This window comes from Pithys albifrons, chromosome 4 (assembly GCF_047495875.1).
Source record: "Pithys albifrons albifrons isolate INPA30051 chromosome 4, PitAlb_v1, whole genome shotgun sequence".
NCBI classification, from domain to species: domain Eukaryota; kingdom Metazoa; phylum Chordata; class Aves; order Passeriformes; family Thamnophilidae; genus Pithys; species Pithys albifrons.
In genome coordinates, this window is record NC_092461.1 from 25,322,550 (window position 1) to 25,342,178 (window position 19,629).

Genomic DNA, 19,629 nt, shown 5'->3' on the forward strand with positions numbered 1-19,629 from the left:
GGGAGAGGACACACTTTTAAGAATCATCAATCTTTCTTTCTCCCAAAGCTTTCACATGTAATGAGTATTTCTGAGAATGACTCTTACTGCCAAAAATAATAGTAAAATTCAATTTAAAAAATACATTTTCTTCCCATGTACACTGGCCACTTCCTGATTGCACCATGACCCTCATATGAGGAGCAGAATAATTTATGCCTTGATAGAACATTAATGTCATCTCTCTTCTCAGAGCAGCCAGGTTGCTCAGGTTAAGTATTTTTAAACTAAAATATAGTTATTTTTATCTTTTAAAAATATATTAACTGCTCAACTATATTTTCCTGCAGACGTATGTGTCACAGGCTACTGCTTTACTGATGTCTTCAAAGGCAGTTCGCTGAAAGCAATTTTGTATCACTTATATTTATTAATTGAGAATGTTGAAGGACTTTTTAATGTATTATGCTATTTATTGGATATGAATGTAAAGATTCCAGACTAATAACTCACATTGTTATTGACTGATTGTACACACTGCCTAATCTGCTTGTACTAACTTTCAGCAAGAAGAATGCAGACAAGGCCAGAAATGGAAAAAAAAAAGAAATGGGAGCTAAAAAAAAGATATGAACATCAGGTTCTCACACTCTTACCTGACTCACTTCACATTTGTATAACCATCTTTCAAGAATGATTTTCCATGCTACTGCATCATATAATCTCTCAGAAAGCTCCTACTCTCTGTTGCCTTTCTTTATCCTTAAGCAAGCGGTCTTTGATAGCATCTTTGCAAAATAAACTTCAGAAAATGTTGATACCTCAGTAATCCTTCTGGTTTGTAAACTCAGAATGGGGAATGAGTTTGATTGATTTTGAGATAATTTGTGTCTCATATCTGCTGAAATCAGAACACCAGCAATAGATGCATTAGATCCTATCTGATGGACATACCCACTAAAAGTAGGACAAAAATCCCTAAACACTGTAATGCAAAAATCTCTCACAAAAAAGGAGCTAATGTTTTTTATTCATTATTAGTTTTTTTAAAATTACTGTATTTTTACAATATTTTAATTTTACTCATTTACTGTTTGCTTTTTTTTTTTTTTACAGAGCAAAAGAAGAACTTTTTGTTTGTTTGGTTTTGTTTTTTAAGCATCTAGTAAATATTTTTAGAACACCAAAATGATCAGTGAAAATATACTGTAAAAATATCCTCCGGGTACTGGGTGATACAGTTTATTTTTGATTAGAGATGAAAGCTACTTTATTCTTACAACTTATTTGAAACTACCACTCTCTTAAAGAATGCCATTTTTTAAAGTGAACGTAGGATCTCCCTTCTCATTGTCAAAAGTTTTAGGTCTCCAAACTATTACAAACTTAATTTTCTGCTATCATTAGTAACTGACATTTTACTGAATGATTGAGTAGTGTTTTTTAAATCTGCAGAGCTGTTGGAATTGTAAAGACTTATATCCTGAACATTGGATGAAAAATGAAATTATTAAAGAACTAAAATAAAGCTCAAGTCCTCACCAAGTGGATACTGACACACTTTTTTAAAAGCTAAAAGCTATGGCATTGTAGTAACACTTGAATTAATCTGCACGATCACACCAGGAAAGTAGATACATTTTAGTGAAAATTTATATATATATTTGAAAAAAATTGCTTTTAAAAGAATCCTCCATACAATTCCAATAGAAGGCTTTGAAGTAGTACAGGTTCTTCACAAGGAAATGGAGATGCTCTTCACAAAGCAGTGGTGGGTGTTGCTTCATGCTGAGGACAAGAGTGACTTGAGAATAAAAAAAACCAGAGTAATTATTTTATTGAAAGATGTAATTGAGAAACAGCTGACATAGGCTGTGAACAGCCTAAAAAGTTGGCTTTGCTTCTGCATCTTAATGAAGTTGTTTGCCACCTCAGCCAGCAGAACTATCCAGAATAACAGTGAAACAGGACACTGAAATAATAACTAAATAGTTATATTGACAATAGGGCAGAAGCCACAGTTTTCATTTGGTGGATGTCTGTGTCCTGGTAGTGTCCATGGGGAAAAGAAACACAGAGAATGTGTAGGTAAGAGCTTCTTCAAAAAATGATGGAGTCAGCGTGGGCCTATTCTGCTTTTATAATGAGAGTCTCCTTCTGGCTAGTTCTTTGTGGTTATGAACTTGCAACGTGTCTGTGTCAGTACATTTTAGGCAGACAGGTTTACCAGAGAGTTTGATGTTTGTGCCTCTGCCCTTATCTTTTTGGTAGTCAGCTACTGATGCTGAGCTCAAGTAGACAGAGTTATGTGCTGGCAGTGAAGAGGGAGCACAGGGAGCACTGATTTCTCTGCACCTGCCTGCTCTGCACACACCAGCCCCGTGCAGTAGCTGCCCCAGTAAGCCTGAGGACTGGAGACAGTGGCTTTCATCCTAGTGGTCAAGTGAGCAGCCAGGAAAAAGTACTGCAGTTCCATTTAATTTATGACAAGTGTATTTTAGGGAAACTGTCAGCTCTGTCCCTGTGGAGTTAAATGCTATCTGGGTACCAAGTGTAGTTACTCCTGGCTTGGCTTCCTCCTGAAAGTTTTACAGGTTCCAGCTGTCATAAAGCACATTAAACAGGAACTCTAAAAGCAATTTAATTTTATTTATGATTATATAAAAAAGGAGATGTAGTTCTAATGGTAAACCTGAAGTATTTAAAGATAGCAACAGGCAGTATGAACACAACTCCTGCCTACCAGTTCCCCTTCAGAGAACAAGTAGTTGTTTTTCAGAGAATTAATATTCAGAGCAGGTCCAGTTCATCTTACCTGCTGGGTTCATTTTATTATATAATAAAATCAGATTTATTCCCATTTGGATATAGACTATATAACCATATAAGCATAAGCCATTTATAAGCAGTTACTTTGCATGTAGCTTAATGTAATACCTACTCCCTTAGGTATTTCTGAGGAGTATCGAATGTTAACTTGCCAAAGGGCAGAGATAAAAAGTAGTGTTTTGGATCTCAATGTTGTGCCTGGAGCTAATCACTAGTTATACCTTTTCAGTTCTTCAGTCTGGAAAAAAAATGAAGGCAGACTAGTTATTCTTCTTCACTGAACTTTTCTGAGTCTGGTAAACCTTCCTGTCACTTTGTATTTTACTTACAGAATGGTCTCATCGTTGCCTGTTACCAAGGTTATGTGGATATTGTAATAGCCTTAGCACAATGCCCTCACCTTGACGTGAACTGGCAGGACAACGAAGGGAACACGGCTCTAATTACAGCTGCACAGGCAGGTAAGGCTCTCTGTGTCACCTCTTACATGCAGGGTCTTGGGAGGACTGTGTGTTTGGGTTATTGTTTTTAGATTTTTTTTTCCAATCACTAAAAGAAATTAGTCTGCATAAAATAATCCTGGCCAAACCCACTAAGATTGTAATTATTTTCTTTGAACTAATTAATCTGTAGTAATATTTATCCAGTAGATTAAGAAAGCAAAAGCTGTCATTTCTAGTATATGCCATTATTTTCATTTTAAAAATAAAGAAAATATTTTCTAAAGTGTGCATATACTATACTGCTTTGTTCCTTTAAGCTTATTTTCCTCTGTTTGCTCTGGAGAGCAATAAGTGAACACTGTGGACATGTAATAATGCTGTGTTATTGCTCACATCACCTTTTCTCCCATGCTTGTTAAACCTACCTCAGTGGGTCTATAGTAGTTTCTGACTGTAGGAAAATGTATAATCATTAAGAAGTATCTTATCTGCAAAGATATTCTTCATTCACTGCATAGTTAAAAGCAAAACGTCCTCAGCAGGATGTAGTGTTTGCCAGTGCTCTTTTGATAACAGACTGATACTGACACCGACCATGTTAATCCTGATGCAAACAGGAGTGAGAGCAGGTTTAGCCCCAGGCTTTCTTTTATACCACTCAGAATGGTTATATTCAGTGAATGAGTGTAACAGATCACTTAAATGGAAGAGAAACTCCCAAGAGAATTACTAGTTTCAAGTGTACAATTAAAAAACAATTAGTTGATTGTTTCTGTTAAAACTGAAAGACTGTGCTTTAGTCTTTAAGGGAAGCTTTAGTTTTCTCTTACGAGTGTTTCTTTTAACAAAGTGCTGAAAATCAGGAAAAATTTCACCAAGGATGCCATCACTTTTTTATCCAATGCCGACCTAGCTCTGCATTCCTGGTTTTCTTTGCATCCCTCCAGCATGCTCCACAAAGGCAGTGACTTTGCAGGCAAATGCACACCTGGTCTTTATCCTGTTTTCTGACTGATGAAGAGTATGGGATGTTTGTGGAAGTTCATGGGACATAGTACTCACTCCCAGAGGCTGGCTGCTTGAAGGAAAAAAAATCCATCTGGAAATGTCAATGGCCATTACAAACCATGTCTAAAGATTGGAGCAGTACCATTTTCATGTTAATTTAGTCCCAGTGCCACTGGACATTTCCAGGCAGTACCCAGCTTTGCTTTGTGTTGTACCAGAAAGTGAACTCTGCTAAAGAAGTCACTGCTAGATGGGTCTTCAATACCAGAAGAAAGAACTGTGACCACAGCAATCACATTCATAGCAAAGTCACGAGTATAGTAGCTTTCCAAAGAGAGTGGAGAAGTCTCCAAAACACTAATCTACTTTTATTTATCTGCCCTAATATAAATTTGGACTACAAAAGGTTTAACACTGACTCCTTCCTGACCTTTATAACTCACGATAATGAGCTCAGAATTAATCCAGTGTGCTGACATTGACTTGACACTCTCTGCCAGTACTTGCTATTGATCCCCAAAGCAACTGGAAATTACTGTAGTCAGCAGAAGCTTATACAAACCCGCAACAACTTGGATGTTTTCCCCTGCCTGTGTTAATCCTGAGCTACAGTGTTTGCCCCAGTTATTTAATTAATTATCACAGGATGCTCTAGTGTTAATAGAGATTACTGTGAGGTTAACATTGCAACCAGAGGAGCTACAGTGCAATAGATGCTGCTTAATTATTGCTGAATGTTAAGTAGTAATGCTGTGCAGTGTATTGTACAGATCTGAAAGCAAAGCTTATGCAAGCTTGCCTTTAGTGGACAATTTATTTGTTGTGGGGTTTTTTAACTTTAGACCATAAAAATTATAACATTTTTGCAAAATAAATTATTCTGAGATCACTGTTATTTATACCAAAAGTGTGGGGTTTCTTATGGAAAGTTTTGATAATTTCAAAATCTCATCCTTCAAAAAAACATATCTAAAGTTGAAGTTTCCTGCATGGGCTGACCTGAGAAACACAGGTTGGAGGGATCAGTGAAAAGCAGGGCTTTCTTAACAAGCTTAATAGTGGAGAAAAATAACCACAGGCAAAGTGCTCTGCTTTGTGTGTAAATTTCAGGTTTGAAAATTGGTCTGTTTACTTGGTTTCTCAATATTTCCTACTTCTCACATCCTTTCCCAAAGAGAGCTTGCCTTCCAAAACCATAAATTTGTTGCAGTCTGCAGCAGGTGGTGCCCAGAAACCACTGGCGATGTTGTTGAAGCAGAAGCAAAATGATTAAACGTCATTATGAGGACCATGTAGGAAAAAATGGGAGATTGATGCAAATGAGAGATTGAAATAACAAGTGCAAAGAAAGAGAGAAAGGAGACTGATTTAAAAAATAAAGGGAAAAGGAGGAGTATTACTTCTTTTTTTCTTCTCTGTTCTGCTGCTGATGGGGACATAGTTACATCAGTGTAAGGTGATTGGCATGCACTGATGTTCAGAGAGAGTCGTATTTGATTGCATAGTACAGATATTTTATATTACAGGGATCAGTTTGGGGCAAGGCTGTAGAGTTGGGAACACAAAATTAGAAGTTATCCCAGCTTCTGTTCATTAGGAAAGACATAAGAACACAAATACCTAAAACACCCAGAGGGTAAAGCGTTCTGGGTGTGTTTTATTCCATCCATGTGTGAGAGAGCATTCTCCTCCCACAAACTGAACAAAAGTGTTTTGCAGGTACAATTCAAATTTCAATATTATTTGATAAAGTATCTTCCTTACTATGCAGCATATCCTTCTGCCTGTAATACATAGATTATTAGGTAATATTGTCATCATTATAGGCATTTCCTTTGTGGCAGCAATTAAGTGAATTAAGCTATTACAGACATCTGTGCTGATCTCTAAATATGGCTCACAGGGAGGAGAAGTGTACCCTTAGCATGCCAGTTCTGGTAGAAGATAGATCTGGCTTGCAAACAGCAAAAGCCTGATTTGAATTCAGTATCACCAAAGTGGCTGAGGCCAGGCTCATTTATTTTAGAGCTGCATATGGCTTTCATAGCAGACTTTACATCACAGAAAAATCACCTGGTTTATGATTTAGGCACACCCTGTTAGTGCACCAAGACACAGGAGAACCAGAACAAACTCCATGGCCTTTAATCAAAAGCGTATGACAGGGATTGAACAAAAACTTGGCAGCTCTGAGTTTTGCTTTGAATTTTATATCTGTTTGAACTAGGAATCTGAAGCAAACCTCAGAGGATAGAAGATCTTGCTGGTTAAAATTGAAGTGGTTCTCAGGAATCCCTGAGACACAAAACTCCTGAGAATCACAAGCGTCTTAATTTTCTTTATTTTGTTGCTGGCATTTTTTTCTGTCTCAGTTGAGGCCATCTGTAGTCCCCTGGAGAGCTGAGGTTGAGCAAGGTCTTTCAGGATTAACTTTTAGGATTACCCCAGATTTACAAACTCTCTCTTACTGCAATTATACTTTTGGCAAAGGAAAGAACATCATTAGTGATGTAATAAGTGCTGAAATATCTTCCATTCTATTATTTCTCCTTGTTTCACTTTGTCTCTGGTTTCTGTGGTCACAAAGCAGTATTTCAGCTGTTCCAAAGCCTTCATGGAGACACATGCTCTACGCCAGTGAAACAGAGCGTGTCCTGCAAAACAGTTTGGGTACAAAGATTCTCCCAGAAGTAACCAACACCCTACTAGGATTCTATCTTATGCCTGAAGCTGAAATTTCTGTATTGAGTAAGCAGGACCAGGTCACTTGATCCTGCTCTGAACCCTGTTCACTTTTGGTTTGTTCTTCTTATTGTGGTTTGCTGAATCTTTGTATTTCATTCTCATCAAACTGCACAAGGTACAGGGAGCTCTTTATTTGGTTTTCTCTGACTCTGGAGTTTGTCAGCTGATCTGCACTATCTCTACATCTGCTTAGGTTTTAGGAGAGTCTCCAGTTATGCAAAAAGGTAGCAGAATACAAAAAATTATGGGACAGAAAGAGTAACACCTGCAAAACATCTTAAAATAATCATTAAAGATTTTCTTAACTTGTTTTTCAAAGTGAATGCAGGACTGTGTTGGTACAAAGCGCCTGCTGATTAAGTCTGCACCAGATGTGACATTATAGACTTTTTAAATTGTCCTGTATGAATTATAATCTGCTTCAGTAACATTTCTAGATGAATTTGAATGTCATGCATCACAGAACATTCAGCTAGACTGCAGAGTGATATGAGAGAATATTTTTACAGCTCCTAGTAATTAAATTGTGATTGTTGCAGCTGCCTGACAGACTGCATTATTTTATAAAGCATCAAAGCATCATAAAATGATTGACAAGTGAAGGGAAAACTGTTTTAAATGAGTCATAATGGCACTAGCTATTTGTCTGATAGTCCAATTATAAAGATTTGATGTCTTAATTGGTCTTCCAACCATTTAGCCAGAGATGGCTTCAGCTCCTCAGTATGCCCTTGCTGACACCAGTTATCCTGGCATACAAAGCACACAAATGGCAACAGAACTTAGAAACAGAACTTAAGTTTTTACTACCAAAACTGAACTTCAGCCCCATTTTCCTATTGCTGGTGAGTAGACAAATGAGTTTACGCTGTCAGATGGAAAAATAAAAATGTGAGATCCTACACAAAATAGTTCTTTCATATCAGGTCTGATATGTTTTTTTGTACTATTGGCTGGAAGAACTATGCATGATCATCGCTTTTTAATGAAGCACTGATTGTAAGGCTCTGTTTTACCAGAGGAGGGAAAAAGCTGAACCTTTGAAGTCAATTCCCCCTGGTGAGGGGCCATCCTGAGATTAGCTCAGTTGGTTAATACTTGATTGCAATAATGCCAAGGTCATGGGTTCAATCCCCTGTGTGGGCCATTGACTTAAGAGTTGGACTCGATGATCCTTGTGGGTCTCTTCCAACTCAGAATAGTCTGTGATTCTGTGATTCCTTCCTTAAGCTGTAGGGATTGCCTTTGCCTTGCTACACACTGAGTCAAGAAACTGGGGCCCTTTGCAACCTCAGAGTGACCATCTCTGATCTTCAATTATTTCCTTACCTTGAACTGGCCTTTCAGAGAGGAGAGCAAGGTTTTCCACCTCCTGTCTCAACACTGGTCACAAGTCAGTGCCACTTGAGGCTGACAGCAGCAATCAACCCTAAGGCTGACAACTGCAATGAGCAGAAGAGTACACAAAGAAAAGAGATCTTATTAATTATCTGCATTTTCCACTTACCAGAACTGCAGGAGTAATTTTTGGTTTAATCTTGAGAGAGTGCCTCCACTCTGTGACATACTTTCTCTGCTTTTTCATTTCTTTAAAGGGCACATAACCATTACAAACTACTTGTTGAACTATTTTCCGGGGCTTGATATTGAGAAGAGGAATGCATTTGGATTCACAGCACTGATGAAATCTGCGATGCAGGGCCGAACTGAATGTGTGAAAGCCTTGATGATGGCAGGTATGCAAAGTGCTTTGCTGCTTCTTTGTCATAACCTAACTAAATACTAGACAGCCATACAAAAGCACCAAGAAGAAAATTGGCTCTTGCGGTGTTTGCTCTGAGAGCTGTGGTGCAGCCTTCCCTGGAAATGGGTGCAGATTTTAAATACTCATAGACAAGGTGATGAAGGCTTGTGCTGCAGGTTCAGGGGCACTCTGTTTGCTTGTAGAACCTCATCCAGGAGTTCTTCAAGAGCTCTCAGTATGAGAGTCTCCAGGAGAGTTTGGTGAGTGGGGTCATCAAAATTTGTAAAAAAGAAATTAATGAAATTCATTGTACAGCAGGGAAAGACATGCAGGTTTCTTGCTGCCAGCTCTGCGTGTGTGATTGTGCAAGGGTGTGTGACAGTGGGACCCCAGCTGATACCAAAAAGTGGCAGAAATAAACTTCTTAACACCAATTTGTAGATGTTAAGAAGGGCATTCTTTATTCAGCATGCTGGAGGTTCAGAGGATAGCTCCTCTAATTGAATGTGCCAAATGACAGATGGACAGGGCTTTTTATTACACAAACTGTTGACATATTCATTAAACATTCTGGCTTGCTTAATACATATTCATTAGATTGCTGTACATACTCACACCCCTCTTGGAAGTTCTTCTTTGGTGCTTCTGGGTCTTCTTCATTATCTTGACCTCAGTTCTTGAGCAGGCACAGCATCATTTTGTTCCACCACCAAAAACTGGTGGATTATATTGTTCCTTATGTGGGCATTCCTGGATAGTGTGTATTTCTCCTGTCACAGCCAGACCTCCACTTCTGCCTCCAGCTGGGACAGGGGCTGGAGAGCTTTGCAGGCTCTGGCTCGCATCAGGAGAGCTGGGTGTAGGGGTCATATCCCACAGGAAACATTGGTGGGAAATTTGGTGACATAGATCTTTTTCTAATGCCTCTACAGCTCTGAGTTTGGTCTTCAGGTTTATGGGCAACAGAGCAGCAGCAGGTGTGTCTCTGCTGAAAGGAGGAAGTCGTGGCACAGGGAGTGAGCAGATCTGTCTCTGCCCACCTGTCTCTCTTCACATCTGAGAACAGAAATGATGTCACTCGCTATTGCTCCTGTTTGCAGTTGAATTTCCAGATGTATTGCATTGCAAGGTGAAGGGGGCCTGGAGAGGAGACACACAAGGCACCTCAAGGGGCAAAGTCTCTGCAGGAGGAGTCCTACCATACAGCATCTTTCAGCCACAATGTTATTTGGGTTTTTTAATATTAAGTAATTTGCATATAAATTACTTGTATTAATTAATTAACTAGCTTATCTTGTATTTCTGTTGCAGATATTTGACACAAGCTGAATATTATGGAAATGATAGCAAATGGCTTGTGAATATTGTTACTGTCTAGACAAGAGTCCCACAGGTCTCTTTCATTGAGAAAGATCTTGAATAAGTAGTTCTTTTCAGTGATTTTGCTGTCAGGGAAGTCTAACCCCTCATAATCAAAATATTTTAGGCATTTATCAAGCATAGTGAGATTGCTGTAATTCGTTTCATAATATCCAGTTTCTAGACATTGATATGACACAAAAAGTGTTTAGGTGATGTGATAACTGGCATGTTATTTTCTGCAAGGTTCTGTAGCCTCTTACACTGGAATCAAGGCTTCAGAATCAGGTCATTCATTTTGGAGTTTATGACAAAAAATTATGAAACAACTGTCAGAGCTAGAGTACTGCTGGCAACAGATACACTTTCTGCACTAACACATTCTTTGTGAAGATGCTAGTTCAGAATTTTCCAGTGCCCATTATGAATCTTAAAATGAAACTTCAATTTTAAGACTTTATGACTTGTCAAATTTGCCTTACAGTGTCATAGCCTTCTATTATTATCACTAGAGATCTGATGGCAACTTATTCTTTCTGTTTGGGTCACTAGAAGATATTTTACATCCTTTCAGCTTTGTAGGTAACTCATTATTCTGGTTCTTGTACAAAATGTATTGATAGCAAAGTTCGCTATTTTGGTTGCTGCATCTGGCATCTGAAGAGCCAACTTCTTGTTTTCATGAGTCATAAGAAAACAGAATATTAGGGAGAACAAACCATTAGCCAGCCAGAAAATCGCTTCTCTAGCCTGTCTTGAGTTTACCTACAGAAAATTGTATCAGCCTGTTTGTTCATCAGAGAAAGTGAGAATACTAAAGATCATTCACTGACTAAAGAGGTTAAGAATTAATGTACTCAAGTTTCTAAATTGCAATTTATATACATGTTTTGGTGAGTATTTTGCAGTCCTCATTTTTTCAGCTTAAAATAAGGGCCACAAAGGAAATGTGGTAAATTGCCTGCACCCTTTTTAATATCTGAGGACTTCTTAGCACTGCAGAATCTGGTGAAATGAAGATGCTCATTCAGAATGGATTTAGAAGTAGTTTGAGACTTAAAGGATACTGAGAGGCTGCTGACAATAAAGTGCTAGTGTGCTGAAGAAGGTAAAAGAAATTAAGAGTTGGTGAAGAAATCCATTTCACAAATAAACCAGCAAAGTTCTATGTTAAGATGTAAATATGCCTGACAATGTAGGGGGGAGCACTCATAATCAGCTGTGGCATCGCTGCAAAGCAGGCATGTGTGTTTAGAGAAGAGTTACAGCCAGGAGGTTTTTAAACCCAGGAACTGTTCAGTGGCTCAGGTAAGACCTCTGTTGATGGCCAGCTACTTACAGCAATGCAGGAGGTCAGTAAAGCAAAATAACTCACCTTCCTAGCTGTCTAAGCATGACTTTAGGATAGTCAGATGGGGGAAAAGGTAACAGCAATATGTGACAGATGGTTGGAGCTGGATTGTCAAAGTGACTGCTCTTGCTGAAATTTGAGTTCCTGGAGGGTAGCCAAGGTCAATCACTACAAGATTAAGGCACTCTGAGACACTTGGCCATAATGTTGCTCTTTCAGAGCGAGTCTTTGGAACACGTGAATGTGCTATTCATGAGTGCACAACGAGTATGGGGGAACCTGGTCTCTCACTGGCAGTTTGTCACAGGCTGCTGCGCTGCCAGGACTGTGCCACTGCCAGCACTCATCAAGCGAGCCAGCCACGAACACTGGTTATTACTCACGTGTCAAGCCCTGCTGGAACCTCCAGTGTAAACTCACTGCTGCTTTAGTAAAGTTGTCGGATTGGCTGTGAATTTGGAGACTGGGCTTTAAATACTGCCTATAAAACAGATCAGTAACAATACCTGAGCTCCCTCACTCCCCATCTTTAAACTAAGAATGTCAGCTTTGCATCTCAAGGGACATAAAACCTTCTTACTAAAATAGGATATTGATAACCTATAGAAGAATGTGTATTCAAACTAATTGTGCTGAAAATGATCCTCAGGGCAACTTTTAGGAAAAGCAAGGTGAGTGACAAGTGCAGTTTTCCTAAAAGAAAACTTGTAGGCTATACTTACACTGAAACGACAATTAGTTCAATAAGATTGCTATCACATTCACAAAGGGACATGACTATTCATGTCTGTTCCAGATAAGGCATTCTGCTGAATGACAGTTTGTGCAGAAATGACTCCTGACTTGTACAGAAAATCAATGCAGCTATAGTAAATTCCACCTTAAAAGAGATTTTGCAATACAAGGTACACAATCAGCATTGATTCCTGTTAAAAGGTTGGGATATCAATACTCTGTAGTGTTGTTTTCTGAGATAAACTTTCCAAAACACCTGGGGACTTACCTGTCAAAAAGGAGTGGGCTTCTTGTCAAAGGGAGGTGGGGCAAGGGTGACAGCATGGCCTCAGCACTAGCCTCATCAACAAAGATGGTCCTTGAAGGGAAGGAGCAGGTCTTGTGACACGAACCGGGACCAGCCAGTGCTGCAGTGGTTGCTGGGCAAGCTTAGGTGACAAGGGCAAGGCCATAGAGACAGGGTAGTTCTGAGTCAGGTCCAAATCAGCATGTGGCCAGGCACAGGCATAGCTCAGACAAGGACCAGAGCTAAGTGCAGTCCACAGGCAAAGGTGGGAATCCCCAGAGAGAAATTTCTTACACTGCTCTTTGTGAACAATTCTCATCTGAGGTCTCACAGCTGTACCCTATCACAGCTGGAATAACTTTTTCTTGAAGATAATAGTAAGCAGTGGTCTCTAAATTTTATACTTGAGGACAATTCCTTTAGTTGCTCTTCTTCCTGTATTAATTCCCTGCATGTTGTATGTACAACAAGGAAATAACGTCCACATAGTGCATGGTCCCAGTCAGCTCTAGTGGGAAGAACAGATCAAGACACGTGATAAGAAGGCACTGGGGCAAGAGGCTAGCCTGAGGTGGGAGAGAGTCAGGGCTAGAAACTTTGGGTAGGAAGGTTCAAAAGAGGCTAGTGATGCAGAAGGGGATGTGTTTGCATGTCTTTCCCCCTCCACACACACACTGGTTTAACTGTACCTTCTGCAGTCATGAACCTTATCCAACTCTGCTGCCTCTGAGGTCTCACAATCCTTTCTGCAATCCAAAGCTAATGAACTATATGATTTGATTTACACTTCCTCCTGTTTGCCTCCTTCCAGCCTTCCAGTTTGGGCTCCATGCTTGACTCCCTGCAGTGCCCCTGTGCTGTCTTTCTCTGAGTGGTCCTTTCTGCAAATTTCACTCAAATTACACTTAAATGGAGATCAGCTCTTTTGCTTAGGTTCTCTCTGTCCATATTCAGTCTTGGTCTATGTTTCTAGCATCCTCTTTTTAGGGATTTTCTAAGGGACTTAGGAATCAACTGGTACTTAACGGAGTTAAAAATGAGCTTTTGATCCCTTTCCTCATGCTCTTTGTTTCCTTTGTTTGCCTATAATGATAAAACATCCTTTGTGGGGAAGGTTTTACTCAACCCATCACAACCTGGTTCATAGTTACCATTCCTTCTATCAAGTCATCCTTATTCTAGTTTGAAATGCTGTCACCAAGGTAATTGCCAAAAAAAGAGATTGTCATGGTATTTTCTGGTCTTTTCCTCAGATCTCAGTCTCTGGACATCTTTTTTTTTTTTTCCAAAGTAATGTGACAGATTGTCTTCTTTTGTGACAAGATCTGTGTAGGTCAGTTTTGTGTTTGCTGTTTGAAAATGATGCTTCATCTGGTAGAGAAGCCCTTCAATAAATCAAATGTTGTTCGTATGCTAGCTTTGAACTCTTTCAAAGAACTCAGAAATTTCTACAGGACTGGTAATAAGCGTAAACTGTGAGGGAATGTTGCAAAAAAGCTCTGTGCAAAGTGCCTGTCCCAGGGAGTGCTGCAGACCTGCTAAACAAAATCTGCACACTGGAGCGTGCAAAGCTCTCTCCGAGATCAGTCAAAGTTCAAAGGCAGAATATAAACCAAAGGATTTTTAGCTTAGGAACATGAATGCTTGAAACCAGGGTATTCACTCATTCTCCTATTGATTTAATTCATTCACCTACAAGCCCATATACTGTAAAACACCACGATGTGTGTGCCCAAGTGGTGTGCCCAGGGTCTCTTGGATGCCATGCACAGAATATGTGTCAGTTGTCAAGACCTTGACACGTCTATGAGATGCTTTTTAATTGTTGACATCAAGCTAGTTTTTGGACTTACCTTTGGTTACACTTTGGCATTCACAAGCTGTAATGTTTGGGTCATTTGCAACAGTATCCTGCTAACTTCAGCTTCCAAAACCACTTGTTGCTGCTCATTCTGCAGCGGTTCTTCCACAGATGCACTCTGTACTGAGCTTTCTCTGTCCTTTACAGAGCTCTTCTGTGTGAGCACACACCACCCTCACTGACAAATCCCCACAGTCCCACCCTAATACCATAACTCAGAGAACTTCCCTCCAATTTTCTGGTTGACAAAGAATATGAATTTAGTGCTAAAGAAGGTGTAAATGAGAAGTGTGTAACCCCACTTGAAAGCAGAAGAGTGATGAACAAGGGCAGAAACCTGTCTGTGGGGGCTTATGGGAACATGGAGAGATCGAAAGGAAGGCAAAGATGGAGAAGGATGGAGAAATATATGAAAAAAAATGGTGATGGAGATAGATGTCAGAATTGGATGAATAAAGACCATAAATTGGGAATGGGAGGAGGACAGGTCACCAGAAGTGATTTCTTTCCAGGACCTAAGATTGTACTTGAAATGTGTAGGTCTCTATTGTCCAGCCTCTGTCCCAGTTGCCTCTTATGGCTGCTCCACTTGACAGTAACAGCATGTTTTTGCTAACAATTACTTCAGTTCCTTAGGGCTGGTAAGCTTTGGTAAATGAGAACAGCTGCTCTGGGCTCAGACTGAAGGTCCATCTCAGCCATTATCTACTCTCTGACACTTATGGAAACTTTCCTTACATTTGATTAAAGTAAACAATTATTTAAACTGCGAAGGAAAAAGGACACCATGCAAAGACCAATGTGATCAAGCAAATGCCATTTATTACACACTGCACATGGTTATATAGGGTTAAGGCTACATTTTATTGCCTAAATTGAATCTTGCACCATCAAACTACAAATCCTAATTGGTTATAGTCCATATCTCACAAGTGCAGTGTTTTGATGAAACATCCTAGCTATTCCCAGGTGAGTCTCCAGTGTTCTGTCAGAAACTCCTGTGTGAAGTCCTACAGAGTGATTTCCACCCTGCCACTCAGCAGCAGCTGTGGCCCTGTTTATTCTTAGCTGGTAGTGCTTCAGTTCTCACAGGGTCTATATAGATCTGAATTACTCACCTCTCATTTTTCTGTACCTATATTTGATCACACTTGTTACCATCCTCTCGACATTTCCTAATTCTACAATGTCCTTTCAGAGACAAGAGAAAATGAATTGTAAACTTGTTGTTTTCTCGATTTTACCTTTTTTTAATTTCTATTTTCCTCTATTTTAAATGCATTCCCAGAAATTCCTTGTATTTTATTTGCTGTTTTCCTCCCTAGTGAGCAGTGAGTTGATATTTTCATGAAACCTATGATCACTAGCCCAAGATCTCCCTTAGAAGTGGCAGTGATCGGTGCAAAGTCCAGTATTCTGTATGGGGTGGATTTTGTGTACAGAATTTTTTCTTTCCGTATTCATCACTCTTTCCTTGTAAGCTCAAGTGAATGGATTTTAAAATGGCAGTCAAGATTAAGTGCAGTTGAAATTCATTATTGCCTTATTTGTATTGTTTTAAGAGAATTTTAGATGTACAGCTTTAATATTTTTTACTTTGTTTTAAATAAATCAGGTTCAGGAATTCAGGAACCTGATCTGTCCTTATTGCATCTTCATTTTGATACAAATATTAGTGTGATGTTTTCTTACAGGGATCTACCTCACTCATTGCTGGTCATCATAAGAGTGTGTGGTTTCATTAATTAACACTAATTGGTTTTCTTTTTTTTTTTTCTTTTTTGAGGGGCAAATGTTCATGCGACTGACCCAAGCCGTGGACTGACTTCATGGGAATGGGCTTGTTTCACAGGAAGGTCAGAATCTGCCTTCGTCATGCAAAAGCTGATGGACAGGCCATGCCCAGAACAGTTTTCTGATCAATATAAACCAGAATGGCCAAAGATGAAGGAACTTCTTGCCAAAGCTGCAGAGCCAAAAAGCTGTTTGCAGAAGATTTCTGAGTGCGTAAGGGCCGCTGTCTCATTCCGGTCCTTCTATGGCCCAGAAGAAGACGGGGTCCTTGACCACATGGTGAAGGTGACAACGAGCCTGGGCAGCCCTTTCGTTGCTCTGGGATGCCGGACTGTGTGCCCAGGCAGCCCACCCTGTGTTGGCAAACGCAGACTGGCCGTGCAGGAAATCCTCAGGAAACAAAGAGCAGAGGAGATCCGATCTCAAGACAAAGATCATGTCAGCAGCTACGAGAAGCTCTTTCAGAACTCCAGAGTCACAGTGATCCCCAAGAAGAAGGAACGTCGAGCCAGCCTGCAGCCCATCAGCCTTGCAGTGTCCCAAGTGAACGCAGTGGCCATGAGGAAAGCGAGCCTCCTGCCGCTCCACCTGCTGCGACGGAGCAGCGTCAGGCCGGGGTTTGTCATCCCCAAAGTCCGTGTCAGCAAGGCTCCTCCACCCACCTTCCAGCCAGAGAAGGCGAGGAGGAGGAGCAGTGCAAAGGATGACCCCTATTTGCAGATTCCCAAATGGAGATACAAGGAGATAAAAGAGGAGCGGAGGAAGGCAGAGGAACAGGACAAGAATAGAGCAGCAGAGGCTCAAAAGCCAAGGCAGGTGTCTCCTGCCCGAAGCAGGACCTGATTGAAAGGCAGTTGGTGAGAGGGTTCTCGAGCTGCTAGTCTTGTTATCTGAGCGAGATAACAGACAATGCCTTTGTGCATGCCCATTGCTCATGGAGCTGGAATATTGAGTAATGGCCTTTAAGGTACAGTAATACAGCAAGGGCATGTCTGATGGTGGAGCACAAATCTATTTTGAGGTGGGAGACATACTAAGTTTAGCTGTCTGATGGGAACAGGAAGTTCTAAGTGGTGCAGTCCTCTTGCAGATTCCTGTTTTCCCAGCTCCAGGTGAATGACTGAGAAACATCTTGAAAAATGACATGTGTGTGAAAGGATTGTATTTTGTGTTTGTTCATTTTGTAATGGATAAAGTGAAGGAGTTGTGTTTTTGACACTAGACATTCCTTCCTCTCCTTCCTTAGGTAGATATATTGCAAGGTTTTGTAGTAATTTAAAGTATACCACAGTGTTGGTGGGCAGTGAAAATCCAGGTCTACAATTGTTTTGGTATACTAAGCACTTTATTTTAATTCCAGTAAACAAAGTTTAAGGGCAGGTATTAAACTGTACAGCTCTATACAGGCTGTATGGATGCAGTTCTTAATGCATATTGTTTGCTCTGTTGCATATAAAAAGGGCTGCATATGAAATATCTCTGTGGTTGAGGTATTCACATCTTCTGCAGGTATAAATCAAGGCAGGGACAGATTTCTTTGAAGCAAAAGAGAAGCTGAGATAATGTTTGAATGCCACCATCACCTAAGATTTGCCTCCTCTGTTAGGTTTCCCTTTATCCATTATCTGTTGTATCTTCGTTAGTCTCAGGGAATTTTTTGTCTTTGCATTTAACTGTGAAATAAGAGAGATGGTAAGAAACAGGTGGGCTTTTTTTGTTTAGGTTGGTATTTAAGTTTCTGTTTTAAAAAAACTCACCAGGTTTATTGAGAGTCTTTCCAGATTATAGCCAGGACAAGAAAATTATGCAGCTTTCAGAAGTTCAAGCAATTTTCCCAGGTATCAAGTCCAGCTATACGCTATGAATATCTAGTCAGAGATGCAGTACCAGGCAGCTCAGGCACTAATGTGGCCAGATGTCACTGTAAGCTTTAGTACTACACTCTGGGTGCCCAGAGAGGGCAGTACCTCACTCCTCTCTAACACTGGGAGAAAACCTTCCCTAGTACCTAAGTGCATCTCCAAGCAGTTCCCACAGGTTGCTGCAGGTTCTTGTAGTCCATGTTAAGGCTTCCTTTGGTTTTAGCTGCAGTCTGCCTGAGCAGCATGCCAAACCCTGGCAAATTCTGGTAAGGAAGGGCTGCAAACCTGCTGCTTGCTGAAGGCTAATTCATAGAAGTAAAGGTCAAACAGAAACAGCAAGTCATTCAGCACATCTCAGAGTAGGGTTTTCCTCAGGCTTTGTGCCCATTTGAGCTGAAATGTGCTGTGCTGTGTCCTCCTGAAGGTGTTGCTGTGCTGGAAGCCAGGCAGACCCCAGCTGCTGCTGTCACTGGCTTCTCCCTTCAATTAAAGAGAGGGGAAACTTTTCCATCCTTTACTCCCACAGCACGAAGGCTGGCTGTGGTCTCACTGAATTTGTAATGAAACTGTGCATGTCATGGGAGAAATAAATTCAGTTGATTGAAAACTAGTGCTCAGATCAGTACTGCCAGCTCGCATCTGCGGGGTCAGGGCTTGACAGAGGTTATGACAGATGTCTGAACAAAGGATTTTTTCCACACAGCCTGTTCTTTGTACTTCTTGCTGGAGTAGCTGTGCTGGCCAGACTGCATTGCCAGGTAGCCTCCCAGTCAGAGCTGGAGAAATATGCACCTGCTAATACACCTGCCCAGTCCTGTGACTATAAAGAGGATTTTAGTCCTCAAGTGCATCAGTGCTGTGCAATTCATAGGCACCCATTTTATAATGGCTTTGGAGTGACCAGAATATAAGCTGAACTTGTTACTTTAAAGAGTAGGAAGACAATCTTTTAGCTGTCTGTGGCAAAGGTATCAGGGTGGATTTCAAATTAGCACATTGGATGAATGGTTTAAATAATAATTTCTGTTTACTGCCAATACAGCATTTTGAAGATTTAGCACTCAGATTCAGTTTCTGAAAGGCAACCTGTGCTGCAGGTGAGCACTTCAATTTGCACTTTCAGTGTCACTTGCAAGAGACAGACAATTGACAGGTGCTCTCAGGGATTAACATACAGTATGTTAAAATTAGGGGCTGAAAACAAAGCCAATTTTCTAATACTTTGTACTTTACTGTGTTTATGTGGATAAATATGTGATATTTCCATTAAAAGAGGCACAGGCTGTTACGCTTACTTGGCAACCTTATTCTTCAGAGGGGTTTGGGGATGTTGCCTTTCACTTTCCAGTACATCTAAAAGCCGGTTCTCTTTCACCAAAGGACTATCAGCACCACCTGAAAGCAGTTTGGTTTCCCTGGCTCTCTTTCAGCCACCTGCCCTCCTTGAGCTCCTGCTGACAAGGAGAATTGGATTTCTGCTGGATCAGCACAAATAGAGTGGTTTGATTTGTGTTTTATTGGGTTTTTTTTCCATGAAAGACCCATAACTATGAAATGTCACGTGCTACTTGCTGTACTTCAGGTTGTTCTTGGTCACTCAAGCAGCACGGTTTACCTGCTAAAAAAAGAGCAC

General features: G+C 40.3%; 1 protein-coding gene across 2 annotated transcripts in view; it reads left to right on the plus strand.

Moving 5' to 3' along the window:
* ANKRD33B (ankyrin repeat domain 33B) overlaps positions 1-19,404 on the plus strand; it is a 47,780-nt gene extending 28,376 nt beyond the window's left edge. Inside the window, exons 2-4 of one of the 2 annotated variants that reach the window (XM_071553014.1) lie at positions 3,140-3,269; positions 8,600-8,740; positions 16,127-19,404. In XM_071553014.1, the coding sequence (XP_071409115.1) occupies positions 3,140-3,269; positions 8,600-8,740; positions 16,127-16,977 (1,122 nt within the window). In that variant the 3' untranslated portion in view covers positions 16,978-19,404. The remainder of the gene's footprint in view (positions 1-3,139; positions 3,270-8,599; positions 8,741-16,126) is intronic. The other variant, XM_071553015.1, reaches the window with a different exon arrangement.
* Positions 19,405-19,629: the final 225 nt, after the last annotated feature.